Below are 26,909 nucleotides of genomic sequence, written 5' to 3'. Positions count from 1 at the left end.
AAAAAAAAAAAGCATCTTAATTGTTAGAGTCATGTTTGTAGTCCAGTCTGTTAACATAATGTTTTCATACCTGTGGCTAGAAGAAGCTTGCTGGTAACAGGGGGAATCTCGTAGTGGTCTTACCATTCTCCTCAGCCACATGTTACTCTGATGTCTTCTTGTGTTGTCCTAATGCTCAGGCTTTGACGTGGTAGTATCCTGAATCCTAGATATTGGTATATTTTCTGGGGGAAAAAAAAATAAAAATACTGAAGTGCATTTTTGACTGTCCAAGCAGAGCAAAGGTCTAGAGATGAAGTGGGCACTGGAGGTGGTGGCAGAGATGTATGGCCATGGAATCATCGAATATCCGAGTTGGAAGGAACCCACAAGGATCATCGAGTCCAAGTCCTTGGTAACCAAAGGACCACCCCAAAAAAATAATAATAGTAATAAAAATCAAAAAGGGTAAAGACAGGAAGTTCAGAAAACAGAGGTGAAACGTATAAGTGAAATTCAAAGAGGAGATGAAATATGACTGCCAGGCAAAGCAAACGATAATTCCAGAAACCTGGATACACTGGAGAGCAAGACAAGGATTTCAGGAAGGAAGAGGAGGCAGTGAGATGGAATAATTTTTGCCAATGTGGTGGAGAGCAATTAATGCCTTAGTGATTTTTTTTATAAGAGCCTATATTCCAGAGCAGTCTGGCCCTTGGAAATCAGTTTGTGCTGTAGGTTGTGCTGATTATTCCTAGAGATTTGCTGAGGCAGGAGTAGGAAAATATTTTTTAGCGCCAGTCAGTCCTGCAAATAAGTGTTATAGCACCACCATGTAATTAATGCCAAATGTGTCATCATGCCTTAGTCATTGAAAGGAATTTAGGAGGGATGCCTGCTTTCTCAGTGAATGCTGAGGAGAACAGTTAAATTATGTTAACAATAACTTTTCCTTCAATATTGTGACAAAGGGAATGAATATATATTAAACCTGACTCAAAAAAAAAAAAAAAAAAAAAACAAAAAACAGTCATTTGCAGTGGTTTGAGTTCTTTGTTGTATGATCAAGTGAAAAACAAGTTCTGCCAAGTAGCTAGTAATGCAGATATTCACCATGCCATTGTCTTCAGCTGGGAGTTTGTTTGGTGGTGGCTGTGGGCAAATGTTTCCCTTCATTGTTAATAGCAGGGCAGCTCCTGGTGGGAGCTCCACTGTAGGGAAACCTTCTCTGACTGAATATATTTACTGTCTTTTAGACCCGCTTTAAGGTAGTGAAGCACCTGCAGTTGCACAGCCTTATATCAGTTTGCACAAGCTTTGTCTTCATGGTAATTCACTAACAGGCCTCTCCGTTTTGCAGATAATTTTGCTCCAGGATTGTTCTACATCCTAAACTGCTTTTTAGTAACAGTAAACTAAGTTTAGTGCAAGCAATATCTCCTGTTAAATCGTCCAGGTATACTAATGTAGATATTTTGTTCATTGTTGTGTTTTTTTTTCATGTAAGGGAATGAACATGTAGTGGTTCATCCACTAGTTGTGTAATATCTATCAACTAGTACCACTCCTACACGTACCTTCTTTATTTTTCTTCCAGATTCTGGAATAATATTACTCTGGACTAACTAATTTATGATCTAGACAGTTATCCTGCTGGTGTCTGTAATTGTACAAAATCCAGCTGACACAGGTGGAGGAGTGATGGGCCAGCAAATTGTACTGTGCAGCTGCGAGAGAGCCATGTGGGAGAGGAAGTGACAGGAGATGATCTGGTACAGGTTTTGGAATCGTGATCAAATATCTGGGAAGTGCCATTAGGTGATGATACAGGGTCAGAGAACAACGGGGTTTTAGAGAGTTATCTGCATTAGTGCTTTGGCTTGAAGATGTAACATGGTTTTGAAGCAAATCCCAGTGCATTGGATTGATTTGCAGAATAGTTTTGGCATATGTGAGCTAGGCTGTTCTTGGAGAAAACTAAACAAGAGGCTTCACAGTGGGTTTGCACCGCGTTTGCTTGAAGCCCTGATGGGGACATTGCAGACTGTACCATTGACTGGTCCTTTTTGTAAAACCACGTGTGGGAGATGTTTCATCTCGGGACCAGACCAAATATAATCCAAAGTGAAATCCTAGAAAAACAGGTTGTGGAGGCATAAAGGCCTGAGAACAAATTGTTTTGCTCTACTGATCCATTCCTGTTGTGCTTGTATTACTTACTAGTGTGGACATAACATCTGTTGACAAACTGGCAATTCTTCAATTCTATTTTTATGTTTTATTCTGAGTATTACTCCAAACCTCTGTTTTAGTGCTTTCTGGTAGCAAAGCAACAGCTACATCTGTTTCTGCAGACCAGATTAACCACGCACTTTCTCTTTAGCAGGAAGTCTCCAGCAGAAAGATTTTTGAGTCCTCCACCCAACCATAGATCGGGAAAGGACACACCAAACCTGCCCTAAGTTCCCGGACTTAAGTGTTTGGAAATTTCACTCTTGGAAAGATTAACAGCGCAAAGACACAATGGAACCATGTCATCCTCGCGATTCCCATACGTATCACTCATTCCCGTGCTCATCATTCCATTTTCCGTCACATTTAAGGGAACAAAAAACTGCTAGGCAGAAATCAATCTGTCTGCACAGGAGCTATTTAAAGCTGCGTTTAGAATAGCACACACTTTTTCCTGAAATGTGCTCAAAGATGATTGTTCGTATGACAGAGTGGTGTGTGTACACATGTCATTTCTGATGGAGCTTTCAGGGTTCAGAGAAAACAGGAGCTGCTCAGGAGCTAGCAATTACTAAAATGGTCACTATGCCATCACTTGAACATTTAAAACTTTGGTGTATATAACAGGAAATGCTTAAATCTGGGAAAAGCAGCAGGCAGTTAGAGCTTTTGTATCTGGGAAGGATTTCCCTATTTTATATGTGCTTGTAAGCATGGCATAAATTGTACTGAAACACGTGGGGCAGTTGTAATGATTTGCATGTCTGAGAATTTTCCCCAGTGACAAAAATAGAAGGAATTTTATTTTTAAAACTTTGGTAAAGTGGTACCTAATCTGATTGCAGGGGCAGCTTCTATTTCTACCCACCGCATTCATGTCTGTTAAACTGTAACATTCCCCAGTCAGATGTGTAACACTGCTTCTGCTTCTCAAGGCCAAATAAATCATAAAGGGAGGGCATAATAACTGGGTCTCAAGAGGATAGCTTTCTTTCTTTCTTTCAAAGAAAATGAATGATTATTTCTAATCTTAATCACAAAATTAATCTGGGTGTAGGATCTGTTTGCATCAGAACAACACTGATGTGAGCAGTTCTAACTTAAATTTTATTTCCTTCTGAGATTACTGATTGAAATACTTGAGGATATGCTATCTATTTTCATTAAAACTAGTTGTCATTTCTAGTTTTAATGAAATATGATGAAACATAACTAGTTTTAATGAAAATAGTTGCAGAAACAAGTCTGAAAACGCATGCTATTTGCCATCTGCTATCTTCTCTTCTAGTACAGCCTTGAACTCATGGCTCACAGCTATTTTCTAGTAGTGCTATACATTTATTAATATTTTACCTTTTTTCTCTGGCTACTCCAGAAGAAAAGCAAACAGGCCAAACCCTTCTGGGTGACAGACAACAGCAAGATGAAGAAAAGGGAATGTCTGAAATGAATGCCCTGGACTGGGGAAATCAACAGATTGCCCAGAATCACACCTGAGCCAAAAACACATCATGGGACAACAGAAGGTCTGAAACTCTTGTGCAGTTGAGTTTTACTCGGGAGACTTTTCTTTATTTATTTTTAGTTCAGTTCTCATACACATATTGTAAGAAACTTATGCTAATGAGGATTGCTGTGGAAAAGCAATGGCCTCCAGAACCATCTGTTTTTCTGTTTGCCATCTTTGTAGAAAGTGAAATTGAACTTATGTATTCAGAAAAAAAAAGATATTTCATTACTCACTGATACAAGTACTTCTAGCCTTTAAAACCTGCTTCATTGTGGTTTTAGGTTAATTTCAACAAGAAACCAATTTACTTATTGATTAAAGACATTTATAAAGCAGGATTTCTTTGAGTTTTGCCATCTTGGACCCTAACATCTCATACAGCATGATGCTTGTAACAAGTATAGAATGGAAGTAAATTAGTAATTTGAATTTCAAGGCCATTAGTTTGTTTTCTTCCTAGGCACCTGTTGTTCCTTGGCACTGCTGGTCCCACCAAGCCAGAATACAAGTTTAAAAAGATTTGAGATTTCTTTAAAAAGAAATCTAAGAAGCCTAACCATTGTGTAACGATGTACACATGGTGATGGAAGATGTGATGCTACTGGGAAAATAATTAGTTCTTTTAGTCCTCTCATAATTAGGTTTGCAGCCTTCAGGGAAGAGCTATGGTAAGAAAATAGAGAAGTGTTTCTAGAAGAAGGAGGAAAAAAAAACAACCTTGAAACTCTTTCAAAAATATGGACACAAGAAAAATAACCATTAAATTATGAGCTTAATTAATATCTAAATATAAATGCTAACCTGGCCTCTATCTACAGTCTAAAAACTCACTTTCCCATATTTTGTGTGCTGATAAGAACTGGAGGCCATTGAGGCAGCTGCTAGACAGTTTGCCGAATGGAGCTTGAAAGCTACCAGACACGCCACCCTCACTTCCATGATGTGCTTCCATGTGGAAGGAAAAAAACCTGCTCGGTAAAAATCACATCATAATGATGTCCAACTTATACACCTAAAGCTGGACACAGAAAGATGAGAAGACCCAGTAGTTCTCTTACAGGGGTTCCTGTTCACACAGATCTGTTTCAGAGGATTTGAGCAAGCCAAGGAAAGACTGATTAGCCCAGGGTGTGGTGCAGAGCACTAAGGCTTGCGTGGTTCCAGCAGACCGGGGTCAGCAGCCTTGCAAGCTTGCCAGGCAGTATTTTCCTTTCCCAAATTAGTAGTTGAGTGTGCCAGTAGAAGGTTTCCTGGTTAATTCTGAACTGTAAATTGAGGGAGAGCCAGGTGCCCTGCCTTCCTCCAGCGCCAGAGAGTTATCAGTAAGCCCGTAGTACGGCGCTGCCATCAGCTCAGCAGGAGCCCCGAACCCCCGGTTGCCATACGAGGAATGTGTCAGCCGCTCTTTGTATTCCGGTATTCCAGAAGTCAAACTTCTATTGCAGCATCTGGGTTTACACAGAAAGTTTTGCCTTTCTGAAATCTAGCTGATTTAAAAGCCAATAATGCTGTGGGTGGGTGTAATACCATGAAGGGTACGTGTATGCCATAGCCAAAAGTACTTTCTCACTTTGAGCCATCCTTCAAGTACAAAAAAAGAAGCAAGTTAATTCTGATACTCCTCTACTCCTGGATTGAGACACCAGCAAAGTTTCTTTTTCAGTTCTTCATATTTATAAGTCATTCAGTATTCATGTGACAGAAATTCTCAGCCCAGTCGCTGTCAGACACTCGTATTTGTTTTGTACGTGCATAAAATGACGGCTCACAGCGTTTGGGGGTATGGAATAAATGTTACGTGTTGCATTGCTGTAATCTGCTTCTAATATTAGAACAGAATGAGCAGCTCGCTTCCTGGAGGCATCGGCAAGCTTTATTTGCAAATTTTTTCAGTGGTATCAGACATGTGGAATAAATTATCATAAATTGCTTGTGATTAAATGTAAAGTACCAGGGTGATTTGCAATAGTTAATCCTTTAATTTCTGGGGTCTGTGAAGAGCAAATTAAGCTGAAGACTGATACGTGACTGGTTTTCATTAAAACTAATGCTCTTATATTATAGTATTGTTTTGTTTAATTATGGAACATAATTTCAGAAATTATAAGCTATAGGAATAAGGCAGTTAGCAATGTATACTGAACTCTAACTGCTGTTATTCTGTATAAGCCACAAGTAGCAAAAATAACATTAGAAACGTAAAGACTTCTTCAGCATTTCATGATATACTCTTACTTTGTGCTAATATATTGCATGGCTATGGCCAGGATCAGAATTTCCCCCTAAATTCTGCTGAAAGGCAGTCTACTTACATACATTTTGATATCAGTAAAGTTCTATGTGGGGAGACAGTTTGCTTTCTCTTTAACTAAAATAGATGAATTTCTGGCATCTGGAAGGATTTCCTGAGATAAATGTGAGTTTATGTCCAAAAAAAAAAAAAAGGAAGGGGGGGGGAGAATCAATCAACGACCTGAAGTTATATTTTGTTAGCATGCAGAAGGCATTACTCTCTTTTCTGGGAACCTGTTCTTCTTTAATACTTTTAAAAAGCACTGTTGCTTGCAAATAAGTCCTTCTGTAACATTAGTAACAATAATATGATTTTATCTGAAAATGGCTCACTGGAACTGTTGTGGGTTATATGGCATAGAGTGAGACACAAAAGAGACCAGCACAAGCTGTACAGAGCGGCAATTATGTGCTGTGGTGTTCTTGGGCAGGCACTGGTTTATTCAGATGTCAGAACATCTATTTCATAATAATAATAATTATTATTATTTTAGCTGTCTTTCACTTCCAAATATCATGAAATAGCAATAATTCCTCTTTGGCCATCTCTGCATTGTAGTCATTGCTTGTTTTGGGGGAGAGACAGGTGAACGAAGTAGGAGAAGAACCAGAGAATAGCTGCTCAGTGATGTACTACTCTAAACTGTCCTTGTTTTAATAAATAGGGCTATTTTGTGCTCTCTTCTTGCTACTGAGAAGTGAAACCCTGAAGTAATCCCTCTGCAGTTTATTTAAAATAAATTCACTTCATTGTTACCGCTTACAATGCTGAAATGTGAGTTAAAGATGAACAAAAAGAGAAAGCATAGAACAGTAAATGAGCTTAGTTTCTCATTTTGTTCTTTCTCCTCCTCCTCCTTTTAGCTATCTACCAAAGGAGCAGTCCCCTGTGGTGTTTGGGATGTAAATGCAGCCGTGTCTTGAGATTTGGACAAGAGGTGCTATCAAGATAATGTTCTTCAGGGCCAGAGCAGGGAGTTCTGAATTGCTGGCAAGTTTGCTGTCCAGTCCTGTTGGCTAACCGTGTTTTTGTTTTCCCATAGTCCCTGGAGAGACTCTGTTTAATTCATTATCTATATGGCTACGAGAGTTTGGAGCTAAACCTCTAAGCATGTGGTTCTGTGAGGCACAAGGTGAGCTGATCTGGTAGTTCACTGCTGCTGGAAGGGGCTGGTCTTGTTCCTTTGCTCCCAGCTAACCGCACCCGGCACTTACCCTGCACCTTGACAGACTCCTCTGTGAGCCACTTTAACATGTTCAGCCAGCATGAAAAGGGCAGGATTTTCTTGAGTTACTAAACTGAATTGTTTCATGCAAATATTTGATTAGTGCTGTGTTTGGTGCAAGGGGCAAAGGAGGTTTGGCACAGGAGAGGATGGAAGCAGGACCTTTCTTCTTTTGCTAGTTTTGCTCAAATTCTTGTAGAACTGCGCTGTAAGATACAGCTCCTATTTGTTTGGTTTTGTTTTATTTTGGTGGTTTTGATTTGGTTTTGTTCGTTTGTTTTTATCGAGGAGGAAAATAATTCAGATAGCTGGAAAACACTGTTTGTAAAAGGAAAACAAAAGGTAGCTTTGGGTTGGTATATGTGCCTCTTGATTGTCGTGTGTATGATAAACATTCTTTTTAAATTGGTGCCAAGCTAAGCAAAGTCTTTTATTTAACTCAATGGCATATCTTTATGTGACATGATACCTTTGAATCACTGCCTTTCTTATCAGAGGATCAGAAGTCTGGCATAGAAAATGGGGAGAAAGTGTGCCCACATCCTTCTTGACAACGGAGAAAACTAAGATTGCAAGGAATTTCTGAGCTGGGTTCTGGTTGGTCAGATTTCTCTGTATATGTCATCTTTTTCCATCTGGAAATTTGTTTGCAGGAAGAATTTGAGTCTTTTCTTTGTCTGTTCAGGATTTATGGATGTTCAGTAGATTAAGCAGAGACACTGCACAGCTTGGAGATTCCAGGTACGTTCATGTTGTGTTCACAACAAACGCACAGCACATTTGCAGAAAGTCAGATGGGGTTTTGGGCATCATCACAGATGCCTTCTGTGGAGCTAATATGGGTTTTCTTGGTAATTCCAATGTGATCCAGAAGCACTGGGGCTAAGGATTTTATAGTAAGCATGAATCTTTCACTGTCCATGAAATCTTTCAAAATTTGACAGCCAAACCGTGCTGTAGAGAATTGTGGGAGTGTGGCATGCCAGGGCTAGGAGAGAGTGGAAACAAAACTGGTAGTATCAGTATGTGTAGCGAGCCTGGCCAACGCACAAAGCATAAAACATGCCATGTTTTTAAGCAGAACTCTCGAGAGGTATGTTGAAGGCTGTGAACATCAATTCAACATAAAGCAGCTTTTCCTGGAAGGTAGGGTATTTTCTGCCTTTCCACGAATTCTGTCCACTTGGCATGTCGCTTCTTTTCAGCAGGTGCAACACGTTCTCAAGCACTGGTGTGCAGTTCAGAGCATATAAACCCTGGGGAACAGCACTGCTTAAAGATTTTGCTGCGCAGAATTTCTATTCCATGGCACTTCACACATCCTTCCACCCAGGCCCCACCCTTTCTTATTGTTGAAGGTGGTACATAATCAGTGGCAGTCTCCTTCAGTCAGACGGGTGTGCTAACAAGCTAAAGACAACAGGCAAAGGAAATATAATTTGGAGGCTTTGAGGTCCCCAGGGCTATGACTCAGGTTTGGGACAGGGTGCAAGGAACTGCTTTATTTGGTATCCATTGCCTTCTCAAGTGCGGTGTCATTGTTAAAAGTGAAAGACTGATGTGCTCAATCCTTTTCTCCTTGTTTTTAAGGGCGAGGTATGCGGATCATACTCCTGTTAAACAAACACAGTCATACAAGGTTTTCCATATTCTAGATGTAACTTGGCAAAGGCTGAGGAATTCTGAGTTAAGACTGCTGTTGCAGATGTAATTAACTCCAGTGCCATTACGTGTAATAGAGCTACAGAGTTCCATATGGGCCACTCGGTGCCTGGCCAGTTCCACGTACTGGGTTCAGAATACTAGTTCAAGCATTCTTATTTAGCAGGGGACTATATAAATACCTCAACCATGTGAACAGTTTCTAAGAATGTGGCTATTACGTGATAGCAAAGCAGAACTGGGAGCTAACTAACTAAGAGGGAGCTAACCTAATGTTGCGTAATGTGGCATGAGAAGAATAATCATAGTAAAATGATAATTATAATCCTCTGACCTAGCACTGATTTGCAGAAGTAGTCTTGCTAATGGTTCTTCTTGGCAGAGATTTCTGTCGTGCCTAAAAACTGTTCCTTCCATCAGATACCACAAGCTCTAAGTTTTAGGTTATCTAAAAGACTGCTTTACTTGATTCAGTTTCGGGTTAATTTTATAATGAAGGAGAGAAGAGCTAATTAACAAAGTAATATTCTGTGGTTTTCTAGCCCATGGCTGTTATGAGAGGTAAATCACTTACATCAGTGTGCTAATATGCATTGTAGAGCTTGTAACCCACAATGACTTCAATAAATACATTTTAGCTTGCATCCTGCACTGCAGTCAGGGCTGATTTGCTAGTATTAACACACCACATGTGTTGCTGTTATTAATTGTGAGCAGGAGCTTCTAAACAACAATAACGGACGGTGCATTCAGTGTTGTATACTGCTCCCATGCACTGCTGATCAAAATGGAATACTGGGAATGCTGCATTTCAACTGAGCCCGACAGGAAGGATTAACTGGGACAAGCACTGAATTGCACTTGACCTTGGATGTTTCTGAAATGTACTGGTAAGAGAAGGTAAATATTGAACATGAAGGACATCCTGATTCTTTTATCTAAGCCCACTATATAGCAGGAAGGGGGGGAAGTTACTTTTACTTTTTGTGAATGCCTGAGGATCTGAGCATGCTCTGTCGAAGCAGGATACAGAGCAGACTGCAGCTCTGTTCTGTGTCTGTTAAGGAAACGAGCCCCACCTCAGCTAAAATGGGCAAAACATCCTTGGTAAACAGAGCGTTGGGCAGAGCTTACACAATTAGCAATTACTCCATAAAACCCAGGCTGGCCACTGCCCAACTTTAACTGAACTTTTATCCTCCCACAACATTTTGTTTAGAAACTATTTTTACTTTTAAACAATAATACTCACTAGCAACACCCATCCTGGAGGACATGGACTGCTCTAACAGCCATCCCGACTCCTGCTTAAATTGGGAACAGCAAATGCCCTCTCTCCTAGCAGAAATGATGAAAAGGCTATGGCTAGTACTTAATGTCCTATACATCTTCATTAATGAAAGGCAAACAAATTGCTCCTACAATGCTGTATTGTTAAACTCTGTCCTGCACAAAGGGTTCCTTACAGTTGTTGTGACAATACATTTTTCATGACGGAAAGCAAATATGTTAGAAAGCTGTCAAGCAGGGAACAGGGTGAGACTCCTGAAATCATCTCTGTGCTCAGATCTGATTCAAACTGCGTGCCAGAGACAAAAAGTGGTTTGCTGATTCCAGTTTATGTAAGCAAGATTATACCTTAGTTTCCTTTCATCACTGAATCTCATTTTGTAATTTGACTGAAAAATTCAAGCCTGTAGTGCTCTGCCACTTCCAATAATGGCTTAGAGCAGCTCATGGGGGTGGCAAGCGAGTGCTAGCAAATAAATGCTTGCTCTGTGACAGTTCTGGAGTTCAGGGTAGCTGGGAACTTGCCCAGCATTACTTGAAACAATATTAACCGCTGATGGCTCCCCAGACCAAGTACCTCTTGTACCAGCATACTGAGTTCTTCGCAGTGCACAGGCTTCCCAGGACTATTAACTGGCTGGTTACACTCTAAGTCCAACTCCAGTGCATCCAGGGCCTCCTCTTTTTGAAAATAGAATCAAGAGCACCCTGCATCAATAGGAAGCGATGTAGAGAAAACACAAGGATAGAATTTACTTTTGTTTCATAATCCAATTACTTTGGATACACTGAATCAATGGGGCTATTCCAGCTCTGAGAATAGGTCCTGCTCATGTGAATACGTGCTTTGAATCCCAAGCGCTGCCAATTCGTGCTGGCATGACTAAAGAGATTCCTGCTTCCAGCTCTCAGCCTTTTCTCCTGCAAGATGCTATCAGGCAGGAGGCAGGGGTGGCTCGCTAGGCGCTGTTCCTGTCTTGAGAAGCCACAGCCTATAGCAGATCAAGCTCCCATAAAGTTCAGCTTACTTTCCTGTGAGCTGCAATCGGTGAGGTCTTTGATTCAGTCCCTGATGGATTTTAACTTCAGCAGCTTAAAAGGTTGTGTTCCTACTATCACTCCTAATTGCAACAAAAACTGTCGTCAGTCTCCAGGCTAATCACACGGGGTTAACTCCTTTCTGTGAAGCTGTGAGCAATGCAGATCTATGAAAAACATTGCTTATGTCCAAGGTCAGTAAAGTCAAGTAGCCTATGTGTATTTATACACATATCCACATGCTTTTAAATACACTGCTGCCAGACGTATGAACTTCAGTGAGTGTTTGATTCCTATATGCTTCTAAAATCAAGCAAGCATCAGCAGTTTGTTCAAATCATATCCTGACAGTTTTTCACACCAAAAGGAATAGTAGCAAAGCAGCGTTGTGAGAAAAGCATGTGATTTATTGCACGCATGTTATAAAGGATGTTGCTCTGAAGAATATTTAAGTTTATGATTTAAATTAGATCATCTTTCCTCCCTCCTGCCACCAGGAATGGAATAGTAAGAAAATTCTGAATGGAGCCAGTTCTGGGTTAGCGTGAGTACCCGTCTTGATTTTTTGTGGGAAACAAAATGGTGAATTATGAGTCTGATTTAGAAAAATAATTTAAGAGCTATTTTGAGACCACAGTTTCCAAATTCTTACCCTCTGGTTGTAAAGCAGGCAAATGTCTGGATTCGCTGAATTAAAAAAAAAAAATGCCAGTAGATAACTGCTTGGAATTATTTTGACTGCAGCCAACAAATATATCCCATCACTATGGCTGCAAAAACAAACAACCACCAAAGACCTATCTCTGACACAGTGAAAATAATTAAGGGAATTGGAACAATTTGCAGTCTGTATTAAATTCTTCATGTTCCCTTACACAAATCAGTAAAGTGGGGTAAACTCTGACCTCGATGTAGATATACTGCTTGAGTTCTTGCCACTCTCACAGTAGCAAGTAGGGCAAACATTACCTAAAAATAGAAAGAGGCTTGAGATGTATCTTCCTACTCAGAACCTTTCCATCCCATATTTTTGATTATGGCTGGGAGCAGGTTAGAATCACTTCTCTGGATTTGAATTCGAGAATATAGTTTTGCTTTTAAGTTGAGTCTGAATTGAATTTATTTATTTTAACCCTCTGGTATGTTTGTAGTCACAGGCAACAGAACTTCCCCAAAGTGCCTTGCTCTTAAGAGTTCTGCCAGTTTAAGTTTAATGGGAACAGCCCATTGTTAACCAAGTAATCCGGTACTGTACTGCTAGCATCAATGATGTTATTTCCTATAAAATTCATTTATATATTTTAATTCCAAATATTTGTAATTAAAAACAACAGCAGCAAAGGAAAGAAAAGAAATAGTTATATATCCAGGACTAGATGTCCATAAAAGGAATATAAAAATCATCATACATTTCAATAAGTGAGGGGCACAGCTCACATTCGAATGGCTGCTGTCCCTCCTTGGTTCACCTGCTTATGCAGCAGCTGCTGAAACATCAGCACTTAGAGCCAGACTGAACATGAAATTGGTGCTATTTTACCTGGGCATAGTTCTTTGTAAATAGCCATTTAGCATCTTTTCTTCCAGGACCTGAGCTCCTCCTATTTAGCAAGGGAAACTTGGAGAGAGGGGAGCCCAGAGGAAGAAACAGCTATCCTAAATAAGCCAGCAGCTTTCATGAATCCATGCTCCAAAATGAATATTGTAAAAAAAAAAAAAAAAAAAAAAATCTAACCTAAAAAAGCCCTAGCTCTTTGGATAAGAACCTCAATTCCCCAGTCTCTTACCTATATTTTTATATCTTTCTGCTCAGGACAGAGCTCAGGGAATCCTTGTTCACTTTGCCATGAGCTATTCTATGAAGACAAGCTATACAAGCAATAGTAATGTTCTTCCTCTTCATCCTCTTCCTCTGGAAAGATCCAGAGCCTCTCAATAGTCCTGAAATACAGTATACATCTATGGGACATGAATCCCATTCTCTGCTAAGAAGACGTAATCATGAAATAATATATACAAAACTTCAAAATAACGTATAAATTTTTCCTTCAGAAAAGTGTGCGAATTCCTTCCCCGCACCCCATCATTTATATAGAGAAGCAGTTTCAGGAAGGCTGAAAGACCCGTGAATCCGTATCATTAGGAGAACTGGCTGTAATAAATTTGTGATAATATGCTTATTATTCCAGGCTATATCCCACCCAAAGAAAAACACTCTGTTACAGAGTTTACACCTTACCCAAATGAAATGTGCATGCTTACAAAGGTACTGTAAAATTAAGTAATACACCAATGCATTTCCAAAATCTTCTTGGCATCAGCTTTTGTAAAGTTGGAGTTTCATATTTACGTTGCAGTTTATGGATAGCCATAAACTTTACAGAAAACATTTCCTAGCTGGGAAAGGACTGAGGATCTAATTCTACTTTACCTCTTCTAATTTATTTTGCACCGTAAATGATGATGAAATGTTGTGAAATTAAAAACTTTCAGTTTCTATACTTTGCCTATACATTCTAGAAAAGTAAATCATATAAATGCATTTCCCCCGAGCCAGCAGCAAGAGTGACATCATATAAAGGGAATGTACACAATGCTTGAAAGTGTCCTGCTGGTTTGTGTTAGCTTCCCTGGTCAGACACATCCTGTGTAGCACTAGTTAAGCTTTACTGGTTTGAAAATAGACAGATAGTCTTTCTGAGCAAAGAGCAAACCAAGAGCTCACTGTGGAGGAAAACTTCTCTGCAGCCAGCAAACAGAGCAAAGCTGTCAGGACCATTTAAAGGTGGGTGCTCAGGCACAAATGGGTCACTGCTCTTCCGGGAGAAATGTAACGCCGCCTCCTCGAAAAGGCCACACTAGGGAACAGAATGAGAGAGAGGAGAGGTGAAAATTACTATAAAGTCTTTTAAAATGATCCCCTTCAGCCAGAAAAAACTTGACATACTTCCCAAACCAGATGGGTAAACTGACCTGGGAACTAAGGAGAAAGCAGGTTCTTGGGCAAGGAAAGGAAAATAAATGCTGTTATGTGTTTAGAGCAGATGGTGTGCCGCGCTCAGCCAGGCTGGATAATGGAGGCTTCTCACAAGGTTTGTTTCTTGGGGACTTTGCTGGGGCTTCTATGCAGCTTCTGTTTCACTACTGTGAACAACAAAGACACATATTTCTTCTTCTTAGCTGGAAATAGTTCGTTTGTGAGGATAGATTTAAAAACCTCTCTGAGGAGGGAGCGTGGGGTGGCATTTCTTCCCTTGATACAAATTCAGCTCCTGAGGTGGTTAGTAACAGCTGCACGTGTAACTGTGGAGCTGCCATAGATGAAATGAAAATAAGCTTCAGTATTTTTTCCTTTTCTCTTCATTCTTCCTTCCTGAAGGCCAGCAGTTATACAATCCCTTCTGAAACGTGTGTGCTACAATAGTGGCTAACCTAGTTTTATTTTCATTTTGCAAGATATTGGGTGACTTAAGGCTGGACACAGCCAAAAGAAGTTTCTATCATGTCCCTTATAGTATCCCTTCTTGAATCCCTTAGAAGATTTACTTTTTGAAAACATAATCTTATCCTAAATGTATAATTATTTTGACAAAATTTTGAGCGACACGGTGTTTGTGTGTCAATGGGTGATAAAAGGCAACAGCATTTTTATGGCAACTTATTTAGCGTGCATTCCTTATCGCTACAGTAGCCACTTAAAACTGTGCTGATGTCCAGCTGTTGGTGATAATACAATTAGTGCTGTCATTGTAGTTGATAAATGGATGCTTTGAAAATTGAGGTCTTAAGGAAGATTGGTGAACAGAAAAGAAAAAACAACAGCAACAACTTGTATTTGGACTGTGTGTTTACTGAAAGGCCTCAAGCCTCTAGTAGGAGGTATATTGGGCAGATGGGTTGGCAGAGCCACACAGACAGCTGGTTCTGCCTGGCATACAGGTGTTTAACTTGGCTGCTTACAGATTAGCTACTAGATGCCAGAATTTTTGAGGGAATCACCTTGTTTGAGAAAAAGTGGCTCTTGTCCATTCCTTATAGCAAGTTCAGTGAGTGAGCCAGAGTGGCTATTTTCACTTCCTCCCTACTCATCTCTGACATGGTCCAAAAACCCCACTCACCTTCTGCCAGAGTCAGGTTTAGGTGGGAGAGGAAACAGTCTTTGCAGTTATGGCAGTGTGGATTTTGCCTTTTCTTGTGGTAGAACCAGAAGACGTAGCAAGAACAGACATTGGTGTTCAGTATTCTCTTTTCAGATTACAAGCTATTGTTAATGTTTTGTCATTGTTCAGAACATTTTATCTCGTTTTCAATAGATTGACAAACATTAGCCAAGCTCTGTGTGCCTTTACTTGCAAGAATGTTTTTCAGTAGTTCCAAGATGAGCTAGTCCTTGAACGTAAGTATGCTGGGATTCAGTCTGAGAAATTTTTGAGCTTTGTCCAAAAGTTAGAGTGCAGAAATAGCTGTATAATACCAGCAAAGCCAGTCTGCCGTCTTCCAAGTTGTAGTGAGCCATAAAATAAATGTACTTGATGCACTGCTGATGGATGTCATCTGAGAGTCTCCAATAATGGTGTCAGATACACATGACACTGAAATGCTCTCTCCTAGAACACTGTTTGTCAAATTCAAACCTGGTATAAATACGTTAAGAAAATTTGCCCAGAGCATAATATTGTCGCTGGTGTACTTTTCTTCTTATGATAAGTGTGTTTGCAGATACGATGATCTAAGATGGCTATGGAAGCCAAAATTTTCCTGCTGAATTTTTGCCTGGTATTCCAACCTGCCTGCCTTGTCCACCTGATTCCTTTTGCAACATCTGTCTTTCCTGCATGGAAGCAGTTCTGTGAGAGACTGAGCAACCTCACTTTTAAATTCAGATATAAATTTCTGACTGTTGTAGGAAAACAATAATCAAATGTTAATCTAACTTTTTTATCTTTAATCAAGAAAAATAAGAATATATGTAGAATGTAATATTTTGTTCTTACTCCACAACAAAAGCTGGTTTTCATAACTTTAAGTAATAAGCGCTCAAAATGATATTAAAATGCTCTTCCTAATATTGTGCTTTATGAATGCAAGATGTGTAGTCAACTTCCTGAACATTACATTTGAAATGTAATTCCTATCATCAGGATTCACTTGGTCTGCAGAGTTTGTTGCAGGCACCTGTATTTTGTGTTAAAGAAACCCATGTGAAGACTCCGGGCTTGTCAACTTCTTTTAGCAATGATTTCTGTTAGCATGAGATTGTAACAGCAGTTATATTTGGTTAACAGGTAGCCCCTAATATACATATATATGGGTTTGTGTGCATATGAATAACATAAAATGGGTATTCTGTATATACATAGAAAGCTAATTCTGCAGCAAAGTTGCTAGACATTGCAATTTACAGTAAAGCTACTGGACCGCAGTGACAGCCACTCTCTGTTTCCATCTGTATGCCTGTTGTATTTTTTTAAGGATTTTTTTATTTTGTTTTATAAGGAGGAGGTGTCAGATAACTGTAGAAAAAATGAATGTGTTTATATTTGGGATGAGCAATCCTGTTATTTCCAAGTCCGCCTTAATGCTACATGTTTTCATTACATTCCAGAGAGATGGCAAAAAAGGGAAAGTAAAAAAAAAAAATTTCAATGAAAATTCAGGCAGAGCCAAGTAAGAGTGGAAGAGTGGAATAAAAAGCGAATCAAGAGAAGCCTGTGTGTAAAGAAGCAAAGTGGGAAAATGAAAATTTTAATGCAAATAAGTGTCTGTGCCAGTCTAGTATTTAGAGACTGCTCTGTTTCAATGGAAGTTCAGTTAGTAGAAACCCAGCGTTATTAAAACTAAGAAAAGGGAGTCATTCTTTGAAAGGAGTATGAATTTAACTGATGGAAGAAACAGGTCCGCGAACTGTAGCAAGTTTTATGAACACTAAATATAGTTTGAGAGGTTTGAATTGCTCTTTTAACTCTTATGTATCTTGGTTTCTACTGTACACTTGTAAATCATGACAGTTCTCCAGACAAAATGTGTAATTTAGTGGATTCGTCCTAAAACTGCAATGCTGATTTTTTTTTTCTTTTAAAGTGTTCTGAACATTCGTAATCCTTTCTGTGTGGTATGATTGACTATAGCCGTAGCACTTAATGATGTGTCTCAAGAAACCTTGTGGCATCCCTTGACCTACTGTTATACAACCGGCCAGTAGCATTAACATATTCAGCAATGACACAGCTGAGGCATTTCAGCATCTGCCCTTATAACAGACGTGTAGCTGTAAATGAAAGACAGTATTTTGGTTGTGGTTTAGACATCCATAGCGCTTTGTCTGAGTTAATCAATGTGCTTGTATGACATGATTAGTTACAGTTATGTTGTAACTCTTTTTTTCTAGGTGTGGTAGGCGTGAAGCAATTAGGTAATAGCCTATGAATCCAGAGCAGTCATTAGAATACCATATGGAACTTGGACAGAGTGACCGTGGTATTACACAAATGTATTGGGTATTCTTGTATGGATGTATTGATTTTTGTTTAGAAATGAAATTGGAAAAACAGTACGGTGGGTCTGGACAAATGATCCCCCAGCGGAGCCGTGCCATTATAGCACAGTGGCTTTCCTCCAGCCTGAAACTGTGCAGGTGCCAGGACTCAGCAAACCAGGGGCTCAAAAGAATCAAAGGGTAATTGTCATTTGAAAGGCAAATCATAAAATGACCGGCACCTTCTTTTCGTAGGTGGCCCTGGAGACTTATCGCAGGCAAGCCCCTCAGAAGAGCAGCGTGCTGGAAAATTACACCTCCAGAGCGGGTTTGGAGGCTGGCTTCTCACCGCAGCCCTGCACCTTGCAAGCGTCTGCCACAGTTGGAGCTTGCACGCTCAGCCTGAGGTAAATCATAGAAGTTTGCTCCTGAACAGTCATTTCGTTGAGTGCCTCTAAATCTGTTTTTGCAGTCACGTCAGTTCACAAGTTGACAGTCAGCTTAACTTAAAACAGAGTACAAGCTTCACTGTCCTCAGTGCTGTGAGGCTACTCTGGAAGACGTGGTGTCTGCTCCAGCTTTCCCTCCCTGGGGTACTGCAGCTCCCCATAGACCCCTAACTGGTGGCTGAATGCCACAAGTTACACTTCTGAATGTGTCATTACTGCTGTTTTACTGTAGTGACTGATTTATTATGCAAGTCTGCGGTTGTACTGTAATCAGAAATCCATGTGGCTTTGGGGAGACATGAGAGGGTAACCAACATTAGTATAGGGTGGATTTGAACTCTGTAGGTGTCGAGTTGTCACCAAAAATATTTACCTTCCCTTTAATATGCTACACAGTAGATTACCTTCTTATTCTAAACAAACAAACAAAATATAATGAATTAAAAGACCTTGTCATATATTAAAGAAATTCAAGAGACTTAAAAGAGGGGAACAAAGGGGCAGTCATATAGAACGTGATATCTGAAACAAGAGCCAAGTTTAAAAAATGATTAGCTGTTTACTGGCCAAAGAAAACAAATCTCTGTTAGGCTTAACCTGCCTATTCCTCTCCTAAGTCTCAAATACCAACACATGGGAGTCCTATGGTGGAAATTTATGTTTAATTCTGTTTTGTTTTACTTGGCGATTGTATTCCTCCAACCTTATTGTTTTTCAGCATTCAGTATGTTTAATTCTGCATCTCAATATAAGGTATATTATAAGAGCACAGTCAATCAGTCCTGCAAAATAATATAAACATCACTTCTCCTTATGACATGTAGCATAATTCCCAGGGACTGGCCTAGAGGAAAAGCTTCCCTTACGACATATTTTACCCATGAAGAACCCATTTCATGTCTCCACAATAGATAGATGAAAAATGTACTAAATATCAGTCATAGCTGACCACTACAACCATAATCTTCATTCTTGATTTAGAGTCCATTGATAAATGAACTTGTGCCAATGCAGCATTTTTGTGTTTGTGCTTTTGGGGAGTAAAGTGATGCGTGGTTTAGTTTTCTCTAGAAAATAAGAACAGCCTCACAACCCGTGGGTTTATCTGGTCCAACAGCCTGTCTCCAAAACTGGAGCAGTGCAGACAAATCTGTCATGATCCCTGCAAGTGCAAAACAGCAATATCAAAAGCTGGCATAAAATCATTTTGCCATCCTATGTTCTGGGCCAATGTTAGACACACGTGGTACTGAGGAACAAAGATTGACTTTACCAACAGAGAAGGGATGCTGACAGAAGATGAAGAGGAGCATATTTTCACTAGTAGGCAGAACTCCCGTTAGTACAGGATTCCTAGTTTGTGCCTCATTGAGTAGAAGGATGTCAAGGATGGCAGAAACAACAGATCATGGCCAGTGGAGTAGATGATAAATTGCATGAAGAGTTGAAGCAGCTGGAGAAAATCCAGGCGTGCTGAGAATATAACTACTTCAGGAGCTATATGCCTGAATGTCAATGTATCTAGTGTCGGCAGCAGAGACCTGTTGGAAAAAACAGAAGTGTCAGGGAAGAGTAAGAACAGAGCAAGCAAATATGGTATTTCTGTCATGTACTCTCCTGTGTTCCAACTGTATTTCGTTAAGGGAATTTCCTGAACTTGTGATTTCTCTGTATAGGAACCTCTGAGGATTTCTTTTCCAGGTATTTGTTCAGACTCATAAAAATTGCATACATTTCTTGCATCTCTGGTATCCATTTTTGAATTACGCTATTACCTCTTACATGAAGAAAATCTACGCTTTTGCTTTGAACCCGGCTTTCATGTGTTTGTGCTTGGTTTTTATGTTGAAAGAAACAGCAGTCATTCTTTATCTAACCCCTTTATGCCATTAATGATTTTGCAGCCTTCCCCTCTTTATTCTATGTGAAGATTCCCAGCCTACCTACTAATTTTTTTGTTTGAAAGCTCTTCTGAACCTTTATTCATCCTTGTTACTTTTCTCAGAACATTGACCTTTTCTAACATACTTTCTCGAGCTGAGGGCACCAGAACTGCACACAGCATTTAGGGTGTGGGTGAGCCATGGATTTATATGGTGGCAAGAAGATACTGCCTGTTTTGTTTTCTGTTCACTCCTGATTACTCTTTCTTAGGCTTTTCTATGTGACTTTATTCTAAGAGATGTGTTGTGAGTTTTCCGAAAAATAAAGTAGGAAAACTGGTGAATATTTTGGCCCTACTGTGAAAAGGTCAGATTTTAAAAAGACTTAGGTATCCTTATTCCATGTATTCTTCAGAAACTGCATAGCTTTCCTTCTGGAGTATGTAATTTCCTTAGAATCACAGGTCCAATTTTTGAGCAGGCATCTTGAGTTGAATGTGTTTTCAAGGCCTTTATAAATCTCTTAATAAAATACTGTTACCTCTCAGATGAATTCTTCCTTAAAGAAATGCCATACACATTTTAAACTTCTAGCATTACATAAAAAATTAATGTGGACTGTACATTATGCTTGGGATATTTGTGTACTTAATATTGGCTAACGTGTGGCTTATGTAGCTGTCCTTTGGCTCCCTGATGTAATAGGAAAAACAAATCTTTCAATGTGTGCATTAAATTCCACGGGATGTTTACGAATAGGAAAAAATAAATTATTCTAATCAATTCTATAGGTTTTCTTTCATAATCTCTTTGCTGCTGTGCCCTCTTGTTGAAATTATGTCTATTTCCACTTCCTGTGTAGTCTTATATTCTTTTTTTCTTGCGCCTGTTTCTCTCATAAAAAACTCATATTTATCACATTGCTTGCTTAAATTACATTGTCTTCGCTGCAGTCATTTTTAGGGCATAAACATTCAAGTTAGGTTTACCTAGATAGCTTATTTAATAGTAATAGTTTAGAGAAACAATAAGGAGTTTGGCAGGCTAATTTACTCAATTTCCACAGCAAATCACAGCTTTGACTAGACCTTGACAAACCTCGAACCAGACAATTTAGAACTGGTTTGGGGTACATCTACATTATTCTATGAAAGCTGCTATGAACGTATACTTGGATGGATTTTGTGTAGCTCTTTGAATGCCGGGCCTCTGTTTTACAGTCTTTGCATTTCTTCTGTTGTGAAAACAGAAGAAAATGAGCTAGTATATACCTTGCTCCTTCACATGCCAAGCATCTCAAATAATTTCTGTATTGTAATGACTCATTCAGTCAGAGAAACTTAATGTCCTTTACTCACACAAATGTTTTAACCATCATAATACTTTTGTGAACTAGTCGTGTTATTAACCCCCTCCCCACCTTTTTTTTTCCAGCGGAAAAGCACAGATAAAAGAGATTAGAAACCCCATTTTCAAAAACGGTCTATTTAAAAAAATGTAAAAAAATAGGAACAACATTTTGGATTTGGATGTTAGTCATTCTGCCAGTGTCACTTAGGAAATTTAGCAGTTTTGGCAACACATCTTTTGAATCTTGCTTTTCAGTTTTATTTGCACATTAAAAGTATTTGCTTCAAAATGAAAATAAAAGTACATTTTACTTCTCTAAGAGTCAGTTCTACCAAGAATAAATACTACAATACTGAATTCAGCATGGTTGTAAAGCTGTGCTCCAGCAGTTTATTTAATAGTGATGTTATTTATAGAAAGCTCCTTCACGTGATGTTGTTGCCAGTAACACAGATGTCTCTTGAATGCACTCTGTTTTAAATAAAGGTGAAAGGCTAAGGAAAATAGAAAAAGAACCCACCTTTAATATTTGAATTCAACAATAACAAGCAGGGTGTGGCCACTCTGAAAGCGTGGCTTGTCGAATGCTTGGGAGAAGGGAAGGGTGGGAAAGCTCTCTGCTTACCAGTTCCACAGTCTTGTTAGCAAAAACACATCTGACACCAGTGATTGTGGCCTGAGAGATACAGGGGGAACGGGTGGTGCTTGCAGTCATTACAATGAATAGAGTGTGTCACCTAGTACTTGGCGTGTGGCCATGCAATGAGCATTTTTAGGGGTGTTAATGTACTTAATGTTTGAGAAGTTGTGAATGAAAACTTGAGAATTGTTGCCTGCCTATTTTAAAGGAAAAAAAAAAAATTAGTTACCTTCTTTGGACTGCTTTTCTTTTCCCCCAAAGAGGCTGTAAGGCTCTTCACATAAAGCTTATCCTGAAAATTTCTTCATGCTTAATTCACTGTAATTAAACTGGATGCTGTGATATTTTCAGCATTTTAGATGAGACTTACAAGCTGCTATTTACAAAAAAAAAAAAGAAAAAGAAAAGCCTTTTCCCATTTGACAGTGGTTTGGTAGTGAATGAAATTCACAGGAATGTGGGTAGATCAGAGACAGAAAAAAGTACATTTTACACATGGATAGTCGTCCTTGCAATACCAGGAAATTTTCATTATTTTTTGTTTATTTGATTGAATGAAAAGTGATGACCTAAAGTTTCCGTGAACCAAAATTTTAAGGCTTAAGTAATATATATTTACCTGAAATCAACATAGTGGAAGCTAGAGGCATCCTAAGCCTGGAAAAAAATCACATATAGATCCACCCAGAATAGACTTCCAGTAACCCACAATCACCCAGAACTCGCTCTCCAACATATGAGGTCACCTGGAACAGGCAGTTAGTTTTTTGAATTCTCCTTTTATTGGGGTTATTCATTTAGTTCTGATTCAAGAGGAGTTAGAGCCTAAGAAAAAGTTTTAGTGTTGTATAAAACCACAACCAATGTGCTTTGCTATTCCAAAAGACTCTACCAAATAACTTCTACTCCATCTTATCCATGAAGAATTTTATTCTGAGAAAAGGGAGTATTTTTCTGAGTGTGTAGCATGGTTGAGTGTCTGCCATAAAACAGACTGTTCACCTCTCCAAAAATGATACAAGCAGGTTGTAGTGAGCCTAGTATCTAGACAGATTTTGTCTGGGCTCATTCAGCACATGGAAAAAATATTTCATCTCATTTCTGCACAAACTGACACCACAAAGCCATTCCCATTTATTTTCCTGACACATTGTTGTGTTGTTCAATACTGTATGTAATTTCCCCTGACTTTGGAACAAAGTGGTAGGATTGAATGAAACTCTGACATTTCTGTAGTTACAAGGAAAAATGAGATCATAAAATACAAAGTTAACTACCAAATAATGATTGGGGTCTCTGTACAGCAACATCAAGCATATCTGAAGTAAAAAGCTTTAAGTTTTGCTAGCCAGATACTATGCAGATATTTCTGTTGCTTTCTATAACCTTGTACAGGCACTACCAAAAAAAAAAAATCACCACCAACAAATTCGCACCTAGTCCTGGGCTGTCAACTTGAGAAAATTACCAGTGCTGCAAATGGCACAAATAAGACTACTTCCCCGTCTGTGTCCTCTTCTAATCACAGTAGAAAAATATCAAACTCCTTTGTAGACAAAAGCAGCACTAAGAAACTTGCAAGGAAACTAAGCATTACAATTTCTTGTTCCTGCAGAACCCAATAGTGGAAAAGTAAATCTGCAACAAGCTTAGAGAAGCTTGTAGCAGTTCAGGGCTGAATGTTAAGTGCAGAGGTGAAAGACCTGTGGAGCAACTGGTGTCTTAGGAGCCAGGCTTTACTTGAACAAGAACAAACCTGGTTTGGAGTTCCGTATTAGTTGAGCTATGAAGGTAAAAGAAAAAGTTGCATTTCAAAAATGTTTAAAAGGTACAAAAATCTTGACTCGCAACTATTTGTTGTCTCTTCAGTCCATCACAGTTGGGAATCAAGCAATTTTTTACACTGATCCCACAAATTATGTTTGCTTATCAGTTTGTTCAAATTGCTGCATAAGCAACAGCTGAGGAAAGAAGTAGAGACACATCTGAACAAAAATATAAATCAATGATGGGAAAATTCAGGAAATGCAGTGATGTAAAGGTAAAACGAGGTAAAATGAAAGCAGAAAAAACTGCAAACAGAAGCAAGTCCGTCATTTATGTGGGACCACCCAGGCTCCCCCTTCAAATGGAGTCTACTTTGAAGGTGTTAGCAGAATAATTATTTATTTGAAGACTATAGCTCTTATTCTTATTAAGGACTAACTGCAAAGACTTCACAGTTCCCCTTGAATTTACAGCTAGCAAATCAAAGGTAGCTCATCTGAACTGGGACAGCCGCTTGTGTGCAACTGAGTCAGACGAGTGGCATGGAATAACAGCCTTTCTCTTATGCCTTTTATTATCTTTTGTCCACCAAGACTTCTGCAGATGCTCAGGCATCGGGGCCTTAAAATTAATTTCTATGAATGAGTGCTTTAGTAAAATGTGATCACTTGAATAGTCCTAGAAAGTTAATGCAAAAGCAAGAGGAGATAGATAATCTGTGGTAACTGAAATCTAAACTGTCAGTAACTGACCATGAGTTACTTGTAAGTCACAGTACATTGGGGTGCAACCCATGGACCTTGGGAGATCTGAGTTTAGTTTCCTGCTCTGACACAGACTTCACTCTCTGAAGCTGGGTAAATCCTCTAACCTCTTTAGCCCGTCTCTGCCATTTTGCTGCTGTTGTCTCTTCCGACTAGAGTCTACTAAAAGGTGACAGTCTGTCACTACAGCACCTAAGCTCCATGCAGCCTGATTAGAGATGGGCCCCCTTGCACACTGTCATTTGAAAAATGCCATAACACTGCTCATAAATAATAATGTTTTACAATAGCCCTTTTCTTCAGCTACCGAGAAAAGGACACAACGCACTGAGTTAAAGAAACAACTCTCACCTGGTAATGTTAAGGATGCTCTGAACTGCTCTGAACACCACAGAAGTCAGAAGTTGTAAAATCCCAGCAAGTTGGTGTGATTTTAACACAGGTTTAGGCCTGAGCTTGAAAATATTTCTTCTAGAGAGAGTTCCTTTGAAAAATTAAGGTGTGAAATGTACTTCTCAAAATGATTGTGGGTCTTTCAGGGTTTCTGGTTTTATTCCCATATTTATTGGTGCCTTTCGGCTTGCTAATGTCTTTTTTGCTTGAAATAGCAACTTAAAAATGGGAGGAAAAAAATCTGCTATTGCAAGTATATTAATGCAAGGCGATTCATTGCATGTGCACTGCAAAATGACAGCAGTGACTCCGTGACCTGTCCACACTCGGGGAGCCTTTTCTGTCAAATACTTACGGTATGACTGGATACATGCTCAAACTAAGATCTTTGTTTAGTAAATACTGAATATTCCCCTAGTCCTTTATATCCTGTCGTCATTTCCTTTGTACAGCTTGCAGCTGCAGTTTCAAGCCAATGTGCAGAGTTAGCTGGGTAGGCAGAGTTTCATAGTGTGTTTAACCGTGCAACTGAGATCTTTTCGCATGGTTTTTCCTCTCAAAGTTCTTGCAGCTCTGTAGCCTATACCAACATCATCTCTGGGAAAGCTGTAATCAGTGGATTTGTTCATTATCTATTTCAGAAGTATGAATATACTGTAATATATATATACATACATATATGTATAAAAGTAGGGAACTTGGTTGTCATGTAGTCATAGTTTGTGGTTTTGGAAAGCCACAGGCTCCAGGGTGGAGATAGCCATTGTATTACATTAGCTATTTTCTCACAGTCTAAGCAGCAGCAGCTCAAAACACTGTGGTCCAGACAGCAAAATACCCAACAAAGAAGCAGTTCCCTCTTGTAGGCCCACGTGTCTCACCGGGCCTCTGAAAAGGGGCGGGTGGAAAGGGGATGCTGGCAAGCTCACGAGTGCCCCGTGCATAGGGCAGAAATGGGAATGGGGAAAGGGAGAAACTGTGCGGTGGTGAAGCCGTGTGATAGGGAACGTGAGCTGGGTGAGACAAGTGGGGTAGGAGGACAGCTTACCTTGGGTCTTCACAGGACTTGCTCCACCGTAATGCCTGTGTGTGTTGGCTTTCAGTGGCAAGGGGGAAACGAGCAATATTGCAGAGAGCTTCTGGCAGTTTTGAGTCATGGGCAGAGCACACGGGTTTGGGATTGAATTTTTCCTTTTTTTTTTTTTCCCTCCAATTAATATGGAAATGGAAATAATCACTGTGAATATTTTCCTTTTATATTGTCCTCTTCCTGTATGATTCTGCTGTCTGTGTTGACTATGCAAGTGATTAACACCAAGCTAGAGTTAATTAATTGTATAATAAACATCGGTGTCAGGGCTGCTGCCCCTCTCAGTTCTCACTCTGCGTAAGCTCCGTTGATGGGCTTTGGTTGTGTAGGAAGGGAGTTTGGGTATGTTCATTAGGAGACGTATTGAAACAGTGAGCCCCATTCAGGTATGGGCAACTCTTCCATGGGAATGTGATTACGCTCTGTAATGTAGGGGCTGAAGGCAAGTCATTATTTTCCCTTTTCTGCCTTGCAGGATGTATATGTGCTTCAAAGCCACAACGTGAAACCTGCAAATTTTGGAAGCACTCAAACTCAGCACCTCCTGGGAGTTATTCTATAAAGGATGCCAGAAAGGCCACAGAAAAATAAACTTACTTGAGGTAGGATTCATGCTCAGTTCTCTGAAAAAATGACTCTCAGCTTAAGCACAGTAATCCTGGACAGGTAATGATCAGTAAGCAGCATCCCATTTTCCACGCTTACCACCTGGACTGATGCATTGGTGGCCTTGTTCATGTCTTGTGTCAGATATTTGCTCAGGCCAGGGCCTGTGGTTGATGCCTCCTGCCCTGCACTAGCAGAGAAAGCGGTTGAGACCCAGTTCTTTTGCTAACAGGGTGTGTCAGCCTCCCAGAGACGGTTTTTCC

General features: G+C 39.6%; 1 protein-coding gene across 1 annotated transcript in view; it reads left to right on the top strand.

Moving 5' to 3' along the window:
- Nucleotides 1-996: 996 nt before the first annotated feature.
- Nucleotides 997-26,909, top strand: part of LOC310904608 (uncharacterized protein) — a 55,993-nt gene continuing 30,080 nt past the window's right edge. The window contains exons 1-5 of the mRNA XM_083849605.1: nucleotides 997-1,435; nucleotides 2,363-3,737; nucleotides 7,057-7,146; nucleotides 17,960-18,111; nucleotides 26,516-26,642. Of these exons, the coding sequence (XP_083705731.1) occupies nucleotides 3,662-3,737; nucleotides 7,057-7,146; nucleotides 17,960-18,111; nucleotides 26,516-26,602 (405 nt within the window). The 5' untranslated portion in view covers nucleotides 997-1,435; nucleotides 2,363-3,661 and the 3' untranslated portion in view covers nucleotides 26,603-26,642. The remainder of the gene's footprint in view (nucleotides 1,436-2,362; nucleotides 3,738-7,056; nucleotides 7,147-17,959; nucleotides 18,112-26,515; nucleotides 26,643-26,909) is intronic.

Source organism: Anser anser, assembly GCF_964211835.1.
Source record: "Anser anser genome assembly, chromosome: 10".
NCBI lineage: Eukaryota > Metazoa > Chordata > Aves > Anseriformes > Anatidae > Anser > Anser anser.
The sequence above is the reverse complement of the archived record's forward strand: the minus strand, read 5'-3'. Positions and strand labels throughout refer to the sequence as shown.